At 41.5% G+C, this 16,305-nt stretch overlaps 1 protein-coding gene and 1 pseudogene across 5 annotated transcripts in view; one reads left to right on the plus strand and one right to left on the minus strand.

Moving 5' to 3' along the window:
* Window positions 1-16,305, minus strand: part of ANXA3 (annexin A3) — a 53,877-nt gene that overhangs the window by 30,028 nt on the left and 7,544 nt on the right. For 4 of the 5 annotated variants that reach the window (XM_045473644.1, XM_045473646.1, XM_045473645.1 and 1 more), the window contains one exon: window positions 2,707-2,794. The exons of the other annotated variant lie outside the window; for it this stretch is intronic. In XM_045473644.1, coding sequence (XP_045329600.1) covers window positions 2,707-2,794 — 88 coding nt within the window. The remainder of the gene's footprint in view (window positions 1-2,706; window positions 2,795-16,305) is intronic. 5 annotated transcript variants of the gene reach the window in all.
* LOC123595803 lies at window positions 15,337-15,919 on the plus strand (annotated as a pseudogene).

Raw genomic sequence — 16,305 nt, forward strand, 5'->3', positions numbered from 1 at the left:
AAAGAAAAATGTAAAGCCAAACAGACAGAAATGAGATAATATTACACCAACAAAAAAAACCTAACAGTATATTTCATGGAACCTAACAAACTGACCCTAAAATTCAGAGCGGAGGGAATTGGGCCAAGAAAAGCTTTTGCCCTATTAGATACTAATTATAAAATTATAATAGTAACTATGACAATGTGATATTGAGACAGGGATAGGCAAACAGACCAATGGAGCATAGCAGAGAGCAGAAAAAAAGAGAAACTTACAAGACACTAGTGGCATTACAAATCAGTGTGGAAAGGATGTATTCTTCAATAAATTGTGCTGGGACAATGAACTAGCCACTCGAGATAAAATAAAATTAGATACCTTTAAATACACAAACGTTAAGTCCAGGTAGATTGAACATCCCAATGTGAAAAATAAGACTGTAGGGGCGCCTGGGTGGCTCAGTCGGTTAAGCGGCCGACTTCGGCTCAGGTCATGATCTCATGGTCCGTGAGTTCGAGCCCCGCATCGGGCTCTGTGCTGACAGCTCAGAGCCTGGAGCCTGTTTCAGATTCTGTGTCTCCCTCTCTCTGACCCTCCCCCATTCATGCTCTGTCTCTCTCTGTCTCAAAAATAAATAAATGTTAAAAAAAAAAAAATAATTAAAAAAAAAATAAGACTGTAAAACTCTGGAGAGAAAACACAGGAGAATATCTTTATGAGCGAGCCCGTTACAGAAAAGGCACAATAATAAGTATACCATAAAAAAATACTGGTAAACTTGATTTCACTAAAATTTAAAATTTCTATGCAATATAAATTACTATAACCAATGTTAAAAGAAAATCACAGACTGGAAGAAGATATTTTCATGGATTGTAATTTTAAAAAAAAGTTTATATCCAGAATTTATAAAAAAGAAAAAATCTTGCCAATCATGAAGAAGACAATCCAACTGAAAAAATGGGTAATAGGTATGAAGAAATAATTCAAGAAAGAAGAAGCAAATGAACAAGAAAGGAGACTCAATCATATCAGTCTTGGGGGATGGGGAAGAGAGGAAGCAAACATACATGCAGAGTGAGATACAATTTTAGAACCACTCAGTTGGGAAAACAGAACAGTGTGGCCTTAGCAAGTATTGGTGAGAATATGGAGCAAGACTAAGTCTCATGTACTGCTAGTTAGGAATGTTAATTTGCATATTATTTTAGAGAGCAGTTTGGCAAAATTTCTAGTTAATTTGAAGATGAACATCTTCAACTCTGAATTCCATTTGTTATGTTCTAGAGAAATGCTAGCAAATGTGCACAAGACGTACACAGGAATACTCAATGCAGCATTTTTATACTGTAATAGAAAAGAATTGTAGGCAGTTTACATGTTCCATCAATATCCCATCTTATGATCTAATAATTCAATAGACTACTATGCAAGTAAAGTTAATGAAGCAGAGCTAAACATATCAACATGGATAAATCTCAAAAACATAATATTAAGAGGGGCGCCTGGGTGGCTCAGTTGGTTAAGCATCAGACTTTCGCCCAGGTCATGATCTCACAGTTCATGGGTTTGAGCCCCGCGTCGGGCTCTGTGCTGACAGCTCAGAGCCTGGAGCCTGTTTCAGATTCTGTGTCTCCCTCTCCCTCTGTCCCTCCTCTGCTTGCGCTCTCTTTCTGTCTCAAAAATGAATAAACATTTTTAAAAAATTTAAAAAAATGTTAACAGACAAAAAGAAGTTGCAGAAGAATGTACATATAATACACAACATGGTTCCAATTTATACTGTTTGAGACCATAGAAAACAATACATACATACACATGTAGTTACAGAATTAAGTTTCACGAGAATACACTCTAGTTTAGGATGGTGAGAAAAATGAGCAGAAAAATAGAGAAACTTACAAGACAGAAGTGGCATTACAAATCAGTGTGGAAAGGGAATTGAGGAGGAAAGAGATCCAGGAAGAATCAGCAGGGATGGTATTCATTACAATGACCATTCTTGTTGGTCCATGGTGATGGCAGTGTTTCCTATTAAGTAAATATGGCAAATATTAAGATTTAATAAAACTAGGTGTCCCATACATTTTTCCTTATTATTTCACATTTTTTAAAAGTCCTCACGATTTCTAAATTTTTTTTTTTTTTTTTTTAGTGTTTATTTATTTTTGAGACAGAGACAGAGCCTGAGCAGGGGAGGGGCAGAGAGAGAGCGAGACATAGAATCTGAAGCAGGCTTCAGGCTCCGAGCTGTCAGCACAGAGCCTGATGCAGGGCTTGAACTCACAAGCCCACGAGATCATGACCTGAGCTGGTCGGACGCTTAAGCAACCGAGCCACCCAGGCGCTCCAGTCCTTACAATTTCTATAGTCAAGTAACCCAACTTGGGCAAATTGAATCATGCACTTTTATTTTTTATTTTATTTTTTTAAATATTAAAAAATATTTTTTAGTTTATTTATTTATTTTGAGAGAGAGAGAGAGCACAAGTGGGGTAAGGACAGAAAGAGGGAGAGAGAGAACTCCAAGAGAGGCTTTGCACTGTTAGCACAGAGCCAGATGTGGGGCTTGAACTCACAAACCGTGAGATCATGACCTGAGCCAAAATCAAGAGTCAGACACTTAACTGACTAAGCCACCCAGGCACCCCTGAACCAATGCACTTAAATTGTAACTTTCTTGATTTGCTTCAACATAGAGAGGAATTACAAAGCAGTACTGACCAATTCCTCTGATTGCCTTGCGAATCGCTTCAGCATCCACTGATGGGCTGAAGCCCGGATAATCTTGCATTGTCCCTCGGTGTCCAACCTGGAAGGAAATATTTCGAAGTGCCACTAGTTCAAAATGACCTCTTTGTTTGTATTATGTACATTCCCACATGCACGTTGGAAGCATAACAAACCCATAATTTGCAACAACTTCCTTTCTCTTCAGGAGTGGCTCAGGAGACTCTCCCATCCCCAGACAGGCAGGCAATGTGACATTTGCTACATATACAAAGAGGCCTTTCATTTTTCCCCTCTGGTGTAACAAATTAGAAATATACAACATTTGTTCTCTAGAACAATAAATTATGTTAATCCTGGTGACTCTGAAAAATATTTGCTATAAAGTAGCATCTGCGTGAAAGCAATGAGGGAGAATTTCCTGCATCCTCTTTGTTTTCAAGTGATAGCTCAAGGCTTTTCACTACATCTAACACAGAAGTAACTGTGGTTTACAGACTTCAAGATGTTTTCATTAATGTTGACCACTGTCCTTGGGGAACCTTACACTAAAGGATCCACAAATGAAAACCCCATTAGGACTGTGTGTTCTTAAGCTTTGTTTAAAGGATTGCAGCTGATAAACTCTGAAAGCCATTAACATAAACCTTCAGGAATAGCATGGAAATGAAAAATGCCATGATACTAATTTTAAACACACAAATTAGAAATACATCAGTAAACTGGGAAAGACCATTTTACAGAAAGGATAAAATATCTTAAAACTGCTTAAGAGACTGTACAACAGCCACAAAGATGTTGAGAAAAATCCAAGTAAACATGTATTTATACGTTATTTCCTAACTCTTGGAATAAAAACGTGTCTTTACAGTAATAATGTTTTCTTTCTAAGTTGATTTTCCTATCCTGTTACTGAATAATATTGGTTCTGTTGTCTTGTGCTAACATGGCTTCATTTAGGCTCTCCTGAAGTGTTTAATATTTTCACAATTGGACATTATCTTGCCACATTAAAGTGAATGGAAAGTTAATGTTCTGGCACAGTAAAAAATGAGAAGTCACTGATTCAGTACATTAGGTTGAACAATTTGTTTCAATACGATCAAACACTGTTTACTTAATCTTAAAGCATCCAAAATAAGGAATTCTAATTCTAAAAGAGTGTTTATAACAGGTTAGAAACTAGTTGTGAATGCGTCTGATCTAATGGCACCTGTAAGAAATCAGTCACTTCAATATAATCTTTGGAGAATCATTTCTCCAAGGCTTAGTAAATATTTTATGGACTCACAGAGCCAATTGGCTTCATTTCAGTTCTATCCATCTAGGAACTTTTATGTTGATCTTATCTAAATATCTGGCATTTTAGAAGATCTACCACAATATTGGAGCATTTGAGTGCTTCATACCCAGCACTGTGCTAGGCACCTAATAGATATGTTAATATGACCTGCACAACAGCTCTGATAAATGAGTAAGAATGACCCATTTCACATATAAGATACCAATGTTTAAGAAGATTGGAGGGGTTGAGCATTTGAGACTTGATTTCGGCTCAGGTCATGATCCTAGGGTCGTGGGATCAAGCCCCGAGTCAGGCTCCATACTGAGCCTGGAGCCTACTTAAGATTCTCTCTCTCTCTCTCTCTCTCTCTCTCTCTCTCTCTCTCTCTCGGGGTACCTGGGTGGCTCAGTCGGTTAAGCGTCTGACTTCAGCTCAGGTCATGATCTCATGGCATGAGTTCAAGCCCTGCGTTAGGCTCTGTGCTGACAGCTCAGAGCCTGGAGCCTGCTTCAGATTCTGTGTGTGTGTCTCTCTCTCTGCCCCTCCCCTGCTCACACTCTGTCTCTGCCTAAAATAAATAAACATTAACAAAAACTTAAAAAAAAAAAAAACAACAGATTCTCTCTTGGGGAGCCTGGATGGCTCAGTCGGTTAAATGTCTGACTTTGGCTCAGGTCATGATCTCATGGGTCATGAGTTCAAGCCCCACATCAGGCTCTGTGCTGACAGCTCAGAGCCTGGAGCCTGCTTCAGATTCTGTGTCTTCCTCTCTCTCTGCCCCTCTCCCACTCATGCTCTGTCTCTCTGCCTCTCAAAAATAAATAAATGTTAAAAAAAAAAAAAAAAAAGCTTCTCTCTCTAACCCTCCTTGCCTCAACCTCTCTCTCTCAAAAAAAAAAAAAAAAAAAATACATTAAGAAGATTGGCAAATTTGCTCAAACTCACACAGCTAATTAAGCAGCAGAACCTGAATTTGAATGCAGTCATGACCATTCCAGCCTACTCCTAGTCTTTCTGGAAATGTAATGTCTGTATTACCTGGGGTGATTCTTTAAAATGCATTTGACCAGGTCCCTCATTAGACATACTGAACCATATAGGAATGAAGTGTTAAGGTAGACTCTACGCGTTTAAGAAGTTCCCTGGTGGTTTTGTACCACACATGTCTGCTTCTGAAAACTAGAAGGCAAAACTGCAACCAGATTCTAATTGTTCATGAAAACTCAAGGTTTGCATTCTAGCCTTGACCTTTTCACTGTCCTCTACTACCTACACATCAAAATATGCTGAAATTCCAATGCGTAAAATCAGAGAAGGCTGGAATTCTCAGTCTCTTCTGTAATTTGCCACCTAGTAAGAATTAAATGGGGAGGAACTGCTTGTTTAATTAAAAGAAAAAAGACACACACACACACACACAAACACACTCACATTCACACACACATACACACACACCAGATTGAAAAATGGCATAAAAATTCTAAAGTGGAAGCTTTGTGAAATTTTTCAGAATGCCTCAGTTATTTAAAGAAGCAGTATTATTCATTTGATAGACTTGGTTGCCCGGAACATTCAAGAATATTTACATGACTTATGAAAAAAAATTGTACAGTAAAATAAATTAATAGAATCTTTTAAACCAGCACATGCCAGTCCATGAACAAAGTGCTTTACAATTTATTTCAGTCTTACAATGACCTTAACAAGGTAGATTTTATTACAGTATTTCCATTTAAAAATGGAAGAAACTTGATTTCAGAGAAGTTATTTGCTTAACATAACTGTTGCTAAGGACAGCTGGAGAATCTGAATCTGTCTGCTTTCGTGTCTAAAATGCCCTGTGCTCTCCACCATATCGCAATGTATCACAGTATTCCACATTAGCCGTTCTCAAAGTGTAGGTACTAGATCAGCCACATCTGCACCATTTGGGAACTTGTTTGAAATGCAGATTATCAGGCCCCATTCCAGTCTTACTGAATCAACTTATTGAATCAGCCTCAGTCACTGAGTCAGCCCTGGGGCTGTGTTTTAACTCGGGATCTGTGTTTTAACAAGCCTTCCAGATGATTCTAACGCATGCTAAAGTTTGAGAACCACTGCTCTATTTCATTCTCAGCAGCCCAGAAAACCAAAGCAAAAGGAGTAAACAAGCCATAGATTCTCTTCTGGGAGGTGGAAGAAGAATCTGATGATGAGCTCACTGCTTCAGGAATGCTGGCATTTTTACAGACAATCGAAACTATTTGCATCGCCTGCTTCCTTGCAGGCTTAATTCCTTAATATTTAAACTACTACTCAAGGCTTGACTTCATTTATTTCCACCAACCCTGACACCCTAGCCAAGTGTCATGCTAGTGTAGGACACGGATACTTAGCAAAGTCTTTTTATTTATAAAAAAAAAAAAAGTTTTATCAGATTTCTGCATTCTTTAAATACATTTAGTTTCTTCCCTTTTCTCAAACTTGACCTTCGGATTCCCCCAAAGGGGAAATGATCTTGAAAGCAGTTGGAAAATAAATTAAAGTAAGGAATGTCTAAATAAAGGGGGAAAATAACAGGAAACAACATTAATGTTGACATTAATAACAATTGCTGCTACTGTGTGCCAGTCCTGTGCTAAGCACATTTCCTGCATTAGCTCATTCAATTTTCACAATTAGCTTGTAAGGCAGGTGTAGTATATACTATTTACGGATAATGCAAAAACCAATAGTTGAGTAACTTGTCCAAGTTCACCCAGCCAGGAAGTGGACAGTCTCATCAGCTTCCGCTCCTGATTACCAGGCTAGGCTGCATCTCATTTAAACTGTCTTCTTCATGTCAGTATCATCTTGTCTGATCTTCTAGAACTATCCTTTGGAGGTCACTAGAGCACCTGATTCTTTGAAGCCATTGGTGTGGCCAAGCTGGGCCTGGAGAGCTGTCTGCTGGCACTCCCCTCACCACCACACCCCCCCCCCCAACTGCCCCGAGAGAGGTCAGTCTGTCCTTGACCATGAAACCCGGTTGTACCTATTTCTTCAAACCCAGTGTATTGGGTTTGCAAGAAGTTTAACACGTATATTCAGAAGGATGAATGAAAGAGACAAACACAAGGCAGCAATCCTGTTGACAGGAAACACATTTAAAGCCAAATGCTTCAGAGCAAGAACAGCTGCTGTTACAAGGTACATTTTGAGGGTGAGGTAGAGCCAAATCACTCATCACTTCATAAAGTCCTGTAAAGGCCATATCCCAAAATTAAACTTTCAAATAAATGCCTCATATAAACTTCCAGGACTCAGGAACTCTTGAAAAGCTGGGGAGAAATGATCACTCTTTGCTCAATGTCAAAACAGTCTGTGGGGTCATGAAGATTTATGAGAGAAAGAAAGGTGGAGTAGACTAAAAAAATAAATAAATAAAGCAATCATGACTTGGAAAATGTGGGGTTCTCACTCAATTTTTCTAGTAAAAGCTGGTTTTCAAAAGCAAAGAAAGCTGATTGTAAAGAGCCCTGAGATGAAATATGGTCAAGGGAGGCAAGTATTATGGGTTGAATCGTGTCCCTCCAAAAAGATGTGTCGGGCCGAGTGCACAATACTTCACAATGTGACCTTATTTGGATATAAGCTGACTAAAATGTCATTAGTTAAGATGAGGTCATACTGGAGTAGGGTGGGCCCCTACTTTAATATGACAGGTGTCCTTAGAAGACAACCCTGTGAAGACAGAGACATGTCGGAGGTGATGTGACCGTGAAGGCAGAGACTGGGGCTGTGCAGCTGAAAGCCAAGGAACGCCAAAGATTGCCAGCAAACCACCAGGCACTGGAAGAGGCAAGGAGGGATCCCCTTTCAGGTTTCGGAGAAAGCATGGCATTATGGACACCCTGATTTCAGACTTCCAGCCCCCAGAACTGTGAGAGAATACACTTCTCTTGTTTTAAAACACCCAGTTTGTGAAACTTTGTTAACAGCCCCAGGAAACGAATACAGCAGGGATCCCTGTAAACAACAGGCTCCCCATCACCACTGCTGGAGTGTTTCCCACCCAGGGGCAGCAGAGAGAAGCAGGGGGTGGGAGAAGCAGGGATTGGCGGCCTCTGGTGATTGAGAGAAGCCAGTGACATCATGGCTTCGTCTGAAGTGCGTCCAAGAAGTCCAGAGGACATGTATGCATTTCTACTTGTCTCACTCAACTGAGGAAAGATCCATACTTGCCTTCTTTTCTTGTTTCAAACACAATGATTTCATCAGGGGAGTCTCAGAGCAAGAGCACTGGAAAGCTGTAACAGAGGAGGGTGTTGGGCTGGAGTAGAAGATGTGTGATTCAGAAATGAGGAAAGATAGGGACAAACTATTTGTGTTATGCTTCCCATGAAACACAGTTTATCATCAGAAGACACCTTGACCTCTCAGAAGCATGTGTCAAACATGGTCAACCCAGCCAGACCTCTGCCTTCTTTTGGCTCCTGGGACCCATCCCTGGGGTTTCTTCTTGCCCCTCTGGCTTGCATTTATTCTTTGTCAGGTTTCCTCTTTGCCTGACCTCTTTACATTAGGTACTTGTAAAATGGAAAATCTCTTTTCTTTTCCTCTAATCCTGCTGTGGGTTATTCCCACCAGTACCCTCTGCTGCATGCAAACAACTCCCACAATTATAAATCCAGCCCAGACTTCTATTTTGAACACTGGTCGTGTATACTCAATGTGTACTTGATGTGTCTGCTTTTATGTCTCACACATCAATTCATTATTTTCTCTCAAGCTGATTTCTTTCCCCACATAGCAATTACATTGTACTTAGTTCTGCTTTACCCATATATGCTCATCTAATCCTCAAAGCCACCCTATGCAGTTGGGACTATTATGATCCCTACTTTAGAGAGGAGAAGACACAGAGAAGAGACTCCTCCAAGGTCATTTGGCTTGCCTGTGGCACAGCCAGGATTTGAACCCAATCCGACTGTAGTCTCTGAGCTCATCCCTAATTTGCCCTTCTTTCTCAGTACCTGTCCCTTTAAATGGTACCACCAACCTCCACAAACCTGAGTCTCCTTTGATGTGTCTGTCTTTCCTTGCAAATGCAATCCATCAGCAAAGCCTACTGTATTTAGACTCTCTCAAAAAGATCATCTCCGGGGCGCCTGGGTGGCTCAGTCGGTTAAGCGTCCGACTTCAGCCAGGTCACGATCTCGCGGTCCGTGAGTTCGAGCCCCGCGTTGGGCTCTGGGCTGATGGCTCAGAGCCTGGAGCCTGTTTCCGATTCTGTGTCTCCCTCTCTCTCTGCCCCTCCCCCGTTCATGCTCTGTCTCTCTCTGTCCCAAAAATAAATAAACGTTGAAAAAAAAAATTAAAAAAAAAGAAAAAAAGATCATCTCCTTGCCCCTACTGTTGTCCAAGTCACCATCACCATTGCCCTGGACATGGACATCTGCAGCGGTCTCCCTTCCTTCCATTGCCCACCTCCTACCACCTCCCACAAGCAGCCAAGGGCTCTGTGTCAGTCAGCCCCATGGCTCTGCGTGGCTTGACCCAACTCCCCTCTTCATCCTTACCACCCAGAGCTACTCTCCCCTTTGTCTAGCACACCTCAGTTCTCTGAGAGCCCAGCTGACATGTGTTGAATTCTTCTTCATCTTACTGTCTTTGTTTGTGCTATCCCCTTTATCTGGAATGTTCTTCTGCCTTCATTCCTCTGCTTAAAGGCTATCTTCTCTGACAAGCCAGCTCTGGCCACCTGACCTGAGTGGGTCCTCTCCTGTTGGTCTCCATCTCAGCAACCCTCCCCGCTTAGGGCACTCAGCTTTCAGTATTATCTCTCACCGTTTATATCTGCACCTCTGTCTCCTCTGACATAAAATTCCAAGGGGCAGAGACCTTTTGTTTTACTCACTACACTGTATCCAGCTCTAACCCAGTACCAGTCTTCAGATAGGGGCTTAATAAATAACTATGAATGAGTTTGCTGGAAGAAAATGGAAGCAAGATGACAACATCCCAAGGTGTGGAATTTCTCCAAGACGTACACAACACAATTGGCTGCCTGATGAAATTGCTTCCTTCAAACATCAGTAGTTCAGAGATCAAAGTGACCATTGTATCCTAGGAAATCTGGAATATGTTAGAAATATTTCAGTGGCTACTTTCAGTACCACGGGCTATTCCAGATCTTTCAAAGCTGGTTCCAGAAGCCAGGGTGGAAGCCTGGTGAACCAGGGATGTTTCCAGTGATTCTGTCATGTCTTTCTAACTGTCTCTCCAACCCCTCAGGGGTTCTTTGGTGAAGGCAACAAACCTAACTAACTGGATTGAGCCTGAAACACTGAGCCTCCCAAAAGTCTTTATCAACACAAACTTCTTTCTCAGAATAATTTTCGTTATTTGAAGTGGATTATAAATAATTTATATTCATCTTCTTTTGAGTTATTTAGTAGCAGTATTTGAAGATTACATTTTTAATCCACAATCAGTCAGGTTTAACTTAACTTAGCTAACAGTTCTTGACCAAACTCTGCTTGGCCAAGAGCCACAGAGAGTGGAAGACTAGTATGGCTATGCTGGCCACATCCTCAGTTAGATGAAATACATATCCGACTTCATCCTCCAGGAGAGACACTTCTGTCAAAGGGACCTGCCCTATAACTCTGGAAGATTCTGGAAGATACAGGGAAGCTGACTTATTGGATTGTGGAATCTTGCATCATCTACATGTTCTAAAATGGGTACCTGGCTAGAAAATGGCACTGGTTTGGCAGGATGTTGGGAATGTAGTGGTGACACCCAGTCTGCTCCCACATCACTTCTATGGGAATGGAAATCCACCCATGAGGGACCGAGATCAGGGACGTTTACTGTTTGTAATATTACAGAAAGAACATTTCTTGTGTCTGTGGCCAAGGTCATTAATGCCCACATAACATGATGGCTACATGCATTATTTTATGAGTTTTGTACAAGTGTGTGTTTGGGAAGTGACAATCCTAACAAGTTGCTACAGATCTAAGAACTCTTCCTAATGCAAAGTAAACCTACATAATGGAAATTCCTTGAAGAGTTTACACAAAGGCTATTGGGACTACTGAGATTCTCCGTGGTCCTTGCAGGATCCCCAAAACAGAAGTGTCATGCCTCCCCAAAACTCCTTGTCCCCCTCCTGTCACCTCAGGGGGTGATACATGTCATCTCAGGCTTTATACCTGCTGTTCCTTCTGCTGGATGCTCTTCCCCAAGATATTCTCCCGACCCACTCCCTCACTCCATGTTGACTTCTGCTCACATATCTGAGCAGAAAAAGCACACTCTCCATCACTGTCATTATCCGTCTTTGCTTTCCTCCAGAGTACTTAAAACTGACTTTATATAATACACATTTACTTCTTAGTTTATTAGCTACCTTCCCTAATAAAAATCAGAGGCACATAAGCTCCATGTTTTTTAAATTTCTCTTTCTCTGTATTTTCAGAGCCTAAAAAAGTATCTGGCACATAGTGGATGCTTAGCAAATATTTGCTAAGTGAATAAGTGAATTAAAAATGTCTTCTTATTCTAAGTCTTGCTCCTTTGATAACTCTCAAGTGCCACTATGTGCCTTTTCAGAGCTCCATGTCATACCTCAAAAATCTGACTAATGCATTCTTCAGCTTTGTACATGCTGTTCAGATAGAACTGTCACTACGCCTATTTAAACATGCCTTCAGAACCCAGGTGAAGTATTTACTCCAACACAAATGGTTAGAAACCAAAGGAGCAAAATCTGATAATGGAGGAAGGGACAGATTGAGAATTTTCTGCCCTTTTGACTTATTCTCTTCTAATGCACGTGAGACCTCTCCGTCTGTATTAATCTTCTTGCTCTGTACTCTAAAATGCTTGTGCTTGGGGCGCCTGGGTGGCTCAGTCGGTTAGGTGGCCAACTTCGGCTCAGGTCATGATCTCACTGTCCATGGGTTCAAGCCCCATGTCGGGCTCTGTGCTGACAGCTCAGGGCCTGGAGCCTGTTTCAGATTCTGTGTCTCCCTCTTTCTCTTCCCTTCACATTGCTTGCTCTCAATCTAAAACTTTTTATTTTCCTCTTTGCCTGTGATTTAGCAGGCTTCTCCAATAGCGACTCATAGATTTGGCAAATTATACTTTTTATTATGATTAAGTGTGAAAGAGGGGCCTTCACGGGTGAACTGGGGCCAGGGGGTGGCGAAGGACAGCTCTTTAATGCTCAGTCCATTCATTGCCAGTGAATCCTCTCTCCTCTCACTCAGATTAGACACTGTTTCTTTCCAGACTCTGTCCTGAAACAAGGCTCTAATGTTTTGATTTGAAACCCAGGTCTTACCTGTTTTTCATTAACTTCCTGCAGAGGACCATTTTTGCAACTGTCTGAGTGCCAATATTTATCCAAAGAAGCTTTAGGGAACACGGCTTAAAACACACACCAGACAGTAAGTTGCAGTCGTGTTGAAGAGCACCTAATCAGGCATGATGCCCATCTCCTTGGGATGTGAGGAGTCTAGTTCAATGAAAACAGTTTTAGAGTCAGATCCTCCAGCCCTGAGATGCAGTAGGCAGGGAGATCAGAGGAGAAATTCAACACAACCGCATGTGTGTCACACAGGTGTTCTCCCCACACATGTTTTAGATCTGTGTGGTTAGGAAGAGAAAACACACCAGGAAAGAAAGGTCAGGTGGGATGTCCCCACCAAAATTAGATACATGAACTGGACAGGGCTCTCACCAACTCTCTGTACCCAGGACCAGTAGCATCAACAGCCTGGGGCTGGTGTCATCCATGGGAAAGGAAGAGAAAGGCATTACTTTCCCTAATTCTCTCTCACATTAGCACACGGCACCTCTCCTAGGCATCCCTACTGTTGGTGTCATTACTCCGGGCTACACAGCGGAAATGGAACCATTGTGTCCTCATGTGTCAAACTGCACCAATATTGTTCCCGGGAAAGAGAGGAAGGGTTGGGTGGGGAAGAAAAGTTGTGCTCTCTTCCTCACAAGAACACATTGTCAGGGATTAATTTTTCCTGTTAGTAAGTTTCCACCCTACATAAGCCTTCCCCAACCTTTCCACCATCAAGAATCCCTTTAAGTGTTTCTTCTCCATGGACCTCATGCTTTGAGTGATTTTGCCTGCTAATCTGTATTTATTACAAAACATGTACTCATTTTCCCCTGTGTTCCTTATTATTAAAGATAGTAACTTCCAAGCAGAAGTTCTGATCAGCACAAGGTAACCAGTACCTTATTGTTAATATACTTTTAGTAAACGATAAAGGAATATAATATTTTGGAAATTCTGTGCAGCCTTAATGTGAGTTATATATGTATGATGATATATACATATATAGATAGATATAGATAGATATATGTATATATACATATATAGATACTCATTTAACAAAGAATATCTCTGGTCTTTGTCCTGGGTTCCTGGCATAGAGCTTCAAAGCCATTGGGATTTCCTGAGAGAGGAGTGTCTTTATTATGCTAACAAGGTGACTCAGGGTAAGCCTCTAGATAGCTGTAGGATGGCAGTTTGGGAGGGGAAGGAGACTGGAGATTAATTTCAGTCCCATGGCCTGTGATTCAATCAATCACACCTATGTCATGAAATCCCAGTGAAAACTCTGGAGATCCCTGGCTGGTGGACACACGATGTGCAAAGGAGGGTGATGTGTCCTGACTCCACGGACACAGGGCCTTTCCAGACCTTGCTCTATGTCTCTATGTGTAGACAGGCTTTCTAATAAAACTGTAATGGGGTGCCTGTGTGGCTCACTTGGTTAAGCATCTGACTTCAGCTCAGAGCCTGGAGCCTGCTCTGGATTCTGTGTGTGTCTCTCTTTCTGCCCCTTCTCCGCTTCCGCTCATGCTCTCTCTCTCTCTCCCTCAAAAATAAATAAACATTAAAAAAAATTTTTTTAAAAACCTGTAATCACAAATACAGCACTTTCAGTGAACTCTGTGAGTTGTTCTAGATGACTACTGAAAGCTAGAGGGTCACAGAAATCCCTGAATGTATAGGTCAGAAGCGCAGGTAGCTCTGAGGCATGCAGCTGGTGTCTGAAGTGAGGGCAGGGCTCTTAAACCTGGAGTTTAACTCCAGGTAGTGAGCGTCAGCACTGTTCTGCAGTATACACACTTGGAGTGGGAACAGAACATTCATATCTTTAAATGTATACAAATATCCAAAGGCACAGAATGTACAACACCAAGAGTGAACTGTAATGTAAATTGTGGACTCTGGTGATTCTGATGAGTCAATGTAGGTTCATCAGTTGCAACAAATGTACCACTCTGGTGGGGGATGTGGATAATGGAGGACCCTACACATGTGTCTGAGCAGGGGGTATATGGGAAATCTCTTTACCCTTGCCTCAATTTTGCTATGAACTTAAAACTGCTCTAAAAATAATCTTCAAAATAGGAGTGGTCAGAAAGAATCTATTTGAGGAAAATCCATCTGTTTTCAGATGGCTCAGAGAGAATCATTCCAGTGGGGAAGAGGATGCTGTTGATCTGTCATAAAATCAGGCCCCAGAAACTCCTTTACAAAAACAGTTGCAGGGATACTAATTAGCTAGGAAGATGATTTTTAAAAAATAATATGTTGGAATGATAATGATTACAACTAACGTTTACTGAGTTAGTAATGCCAGGCATGGTTAGTGCAATTTTACATGAACTGGGCTAATGCTTACAAGCACTAAATGATGTTGGTACTACTGTTATACCCATTTTACAGGTGAGGTAACAGAGATAGCAAGAGACTGAGAGTAACTTGCTCAAGGTCATAGTCAAGGGCCCGCTTCTTAACCCATTAAAGGGTTATGTGAGAGAAGAGCTGGGATTGTGGCTGGACTGTCTTCCTTCTGTTCCCAGTAGAGCCCAATGTGGCAGGTACTTGCTGCTTTGTTTAACTGGCTTTTGATGAACTTCTTCAAGACAAAGTTTGCAGGCATCACATTTATGTGAAGTTACATTTTTGTAAAATACCTTTTATGCCTTGGTTCCTCAGTGGTTCCATGTTTTCCTCATTTATAAAGTAGAGTTTGGACTGGGGAAGGGAGAATGTATAGCAAGTTAAGATGTTATACTAGCTCATAAGGATTACAGTGGTTATGAGTTTAGAAAAAAATTAGCAGCATAATAAAAATGCTAATTTGAGGATTCAAACAAATAGCAGATTGCATTCCTTATTCTGTAAAAATAAGTTAGGAATTGACCAAGGAGCAAAGACCCCAGAATATCTGCTCGAGAGCGCCAGCATTGTAGCAGGCATGTATACGAAATATACTGCTATGGCATCTTCATAAAGTCATGTTCCGGCTCTTTCCGAGTCTGCTGCCATGTCCACTCACTTTCAATGGATGGTGGTGCCGAACTGCTCCAGCTTCCTGATGAAGAGGAGTGAGCAGACACATAGCATGAAGCCCATAACCTGAAGGCTCACAATTCCTTCCTCTACAATGGAGTGATTCACAGCAAGACTGTGGGCGTTGACCCGCAGCGGATGGCAAAGGTCTAGTGGTAGTCATGAAGCGGGGATCCAAACAGCAAAAACCTGACACCTCCTACGTGCAGCCCATTAACAAGAATGCCCAGGCAGCCCTCAGCAGCATCAGATACGTGGTCCTCAAAAACAAGTACCACCCTGATGTGCACATGGCTGCCACTGGCAGAGCCAATGCCATCCTGCACAGCCAGAAGCCTGTGGTGAAGAGGCAGTTGGCCCGCCCCCCCAAGAGCTCCTGATCACCTGCCCCCCACCCCCAAAGCAATGAAGGTATCAAACACACACACACACACACACACACACACACACACACACACACACGTTATGTTTCTAAGACTAGTTCTAATTTGTGGGTTGCCTGAATGCTTGCTATGACCTAAAGGCAACAGAAGACAAGGGACCCTGGGTCCAAAGAGTACAAACTGTTACAATATCAGGTCCTTTCCTTGGGTTTTAAGTAGGAGAACACATGCCTGAACAGAGATATGCAACAGTTCCAAAGGAAACAGTAATGCAACATAGATTGTTGACTCATCTGATACAATGGATGGTTGCAACACACTCAAATTTATAGACCCAGGAAACCAGCTAGTCTTTCATCTTCCATGGCAATGTACTAAAATAGCAACCAAAGTCTTCTCTCTTGATCATAACACTCCAATAAACTCACCATCCACTGGTAACTGCAAACTGATCTGTAGTTTAGGAGAAAAGCATGGACTTGATTGCTTATTTGTTTTTAGGTATTTAATGTGCTTTTGTGTGTAAGGGGGAAAAACAGAACAGACAAAAGTTAGTGATA

Source organism: Leopardus geoffroyi, chromosome B1 (assembly GCF_018350155.1).
Source record: "Leopardus geoffroyi isolate Oge1 chromosome B1, O.geoffroyi_Oge1_pat1.0, whole genome shotgun sequence".
Classification (NCBI taxonomy): Eukaryota; Metazoa; Chordata; class Mammalia; order Carnivora; family Felidae; genus Leopardus; species Leopardus geoffroyi.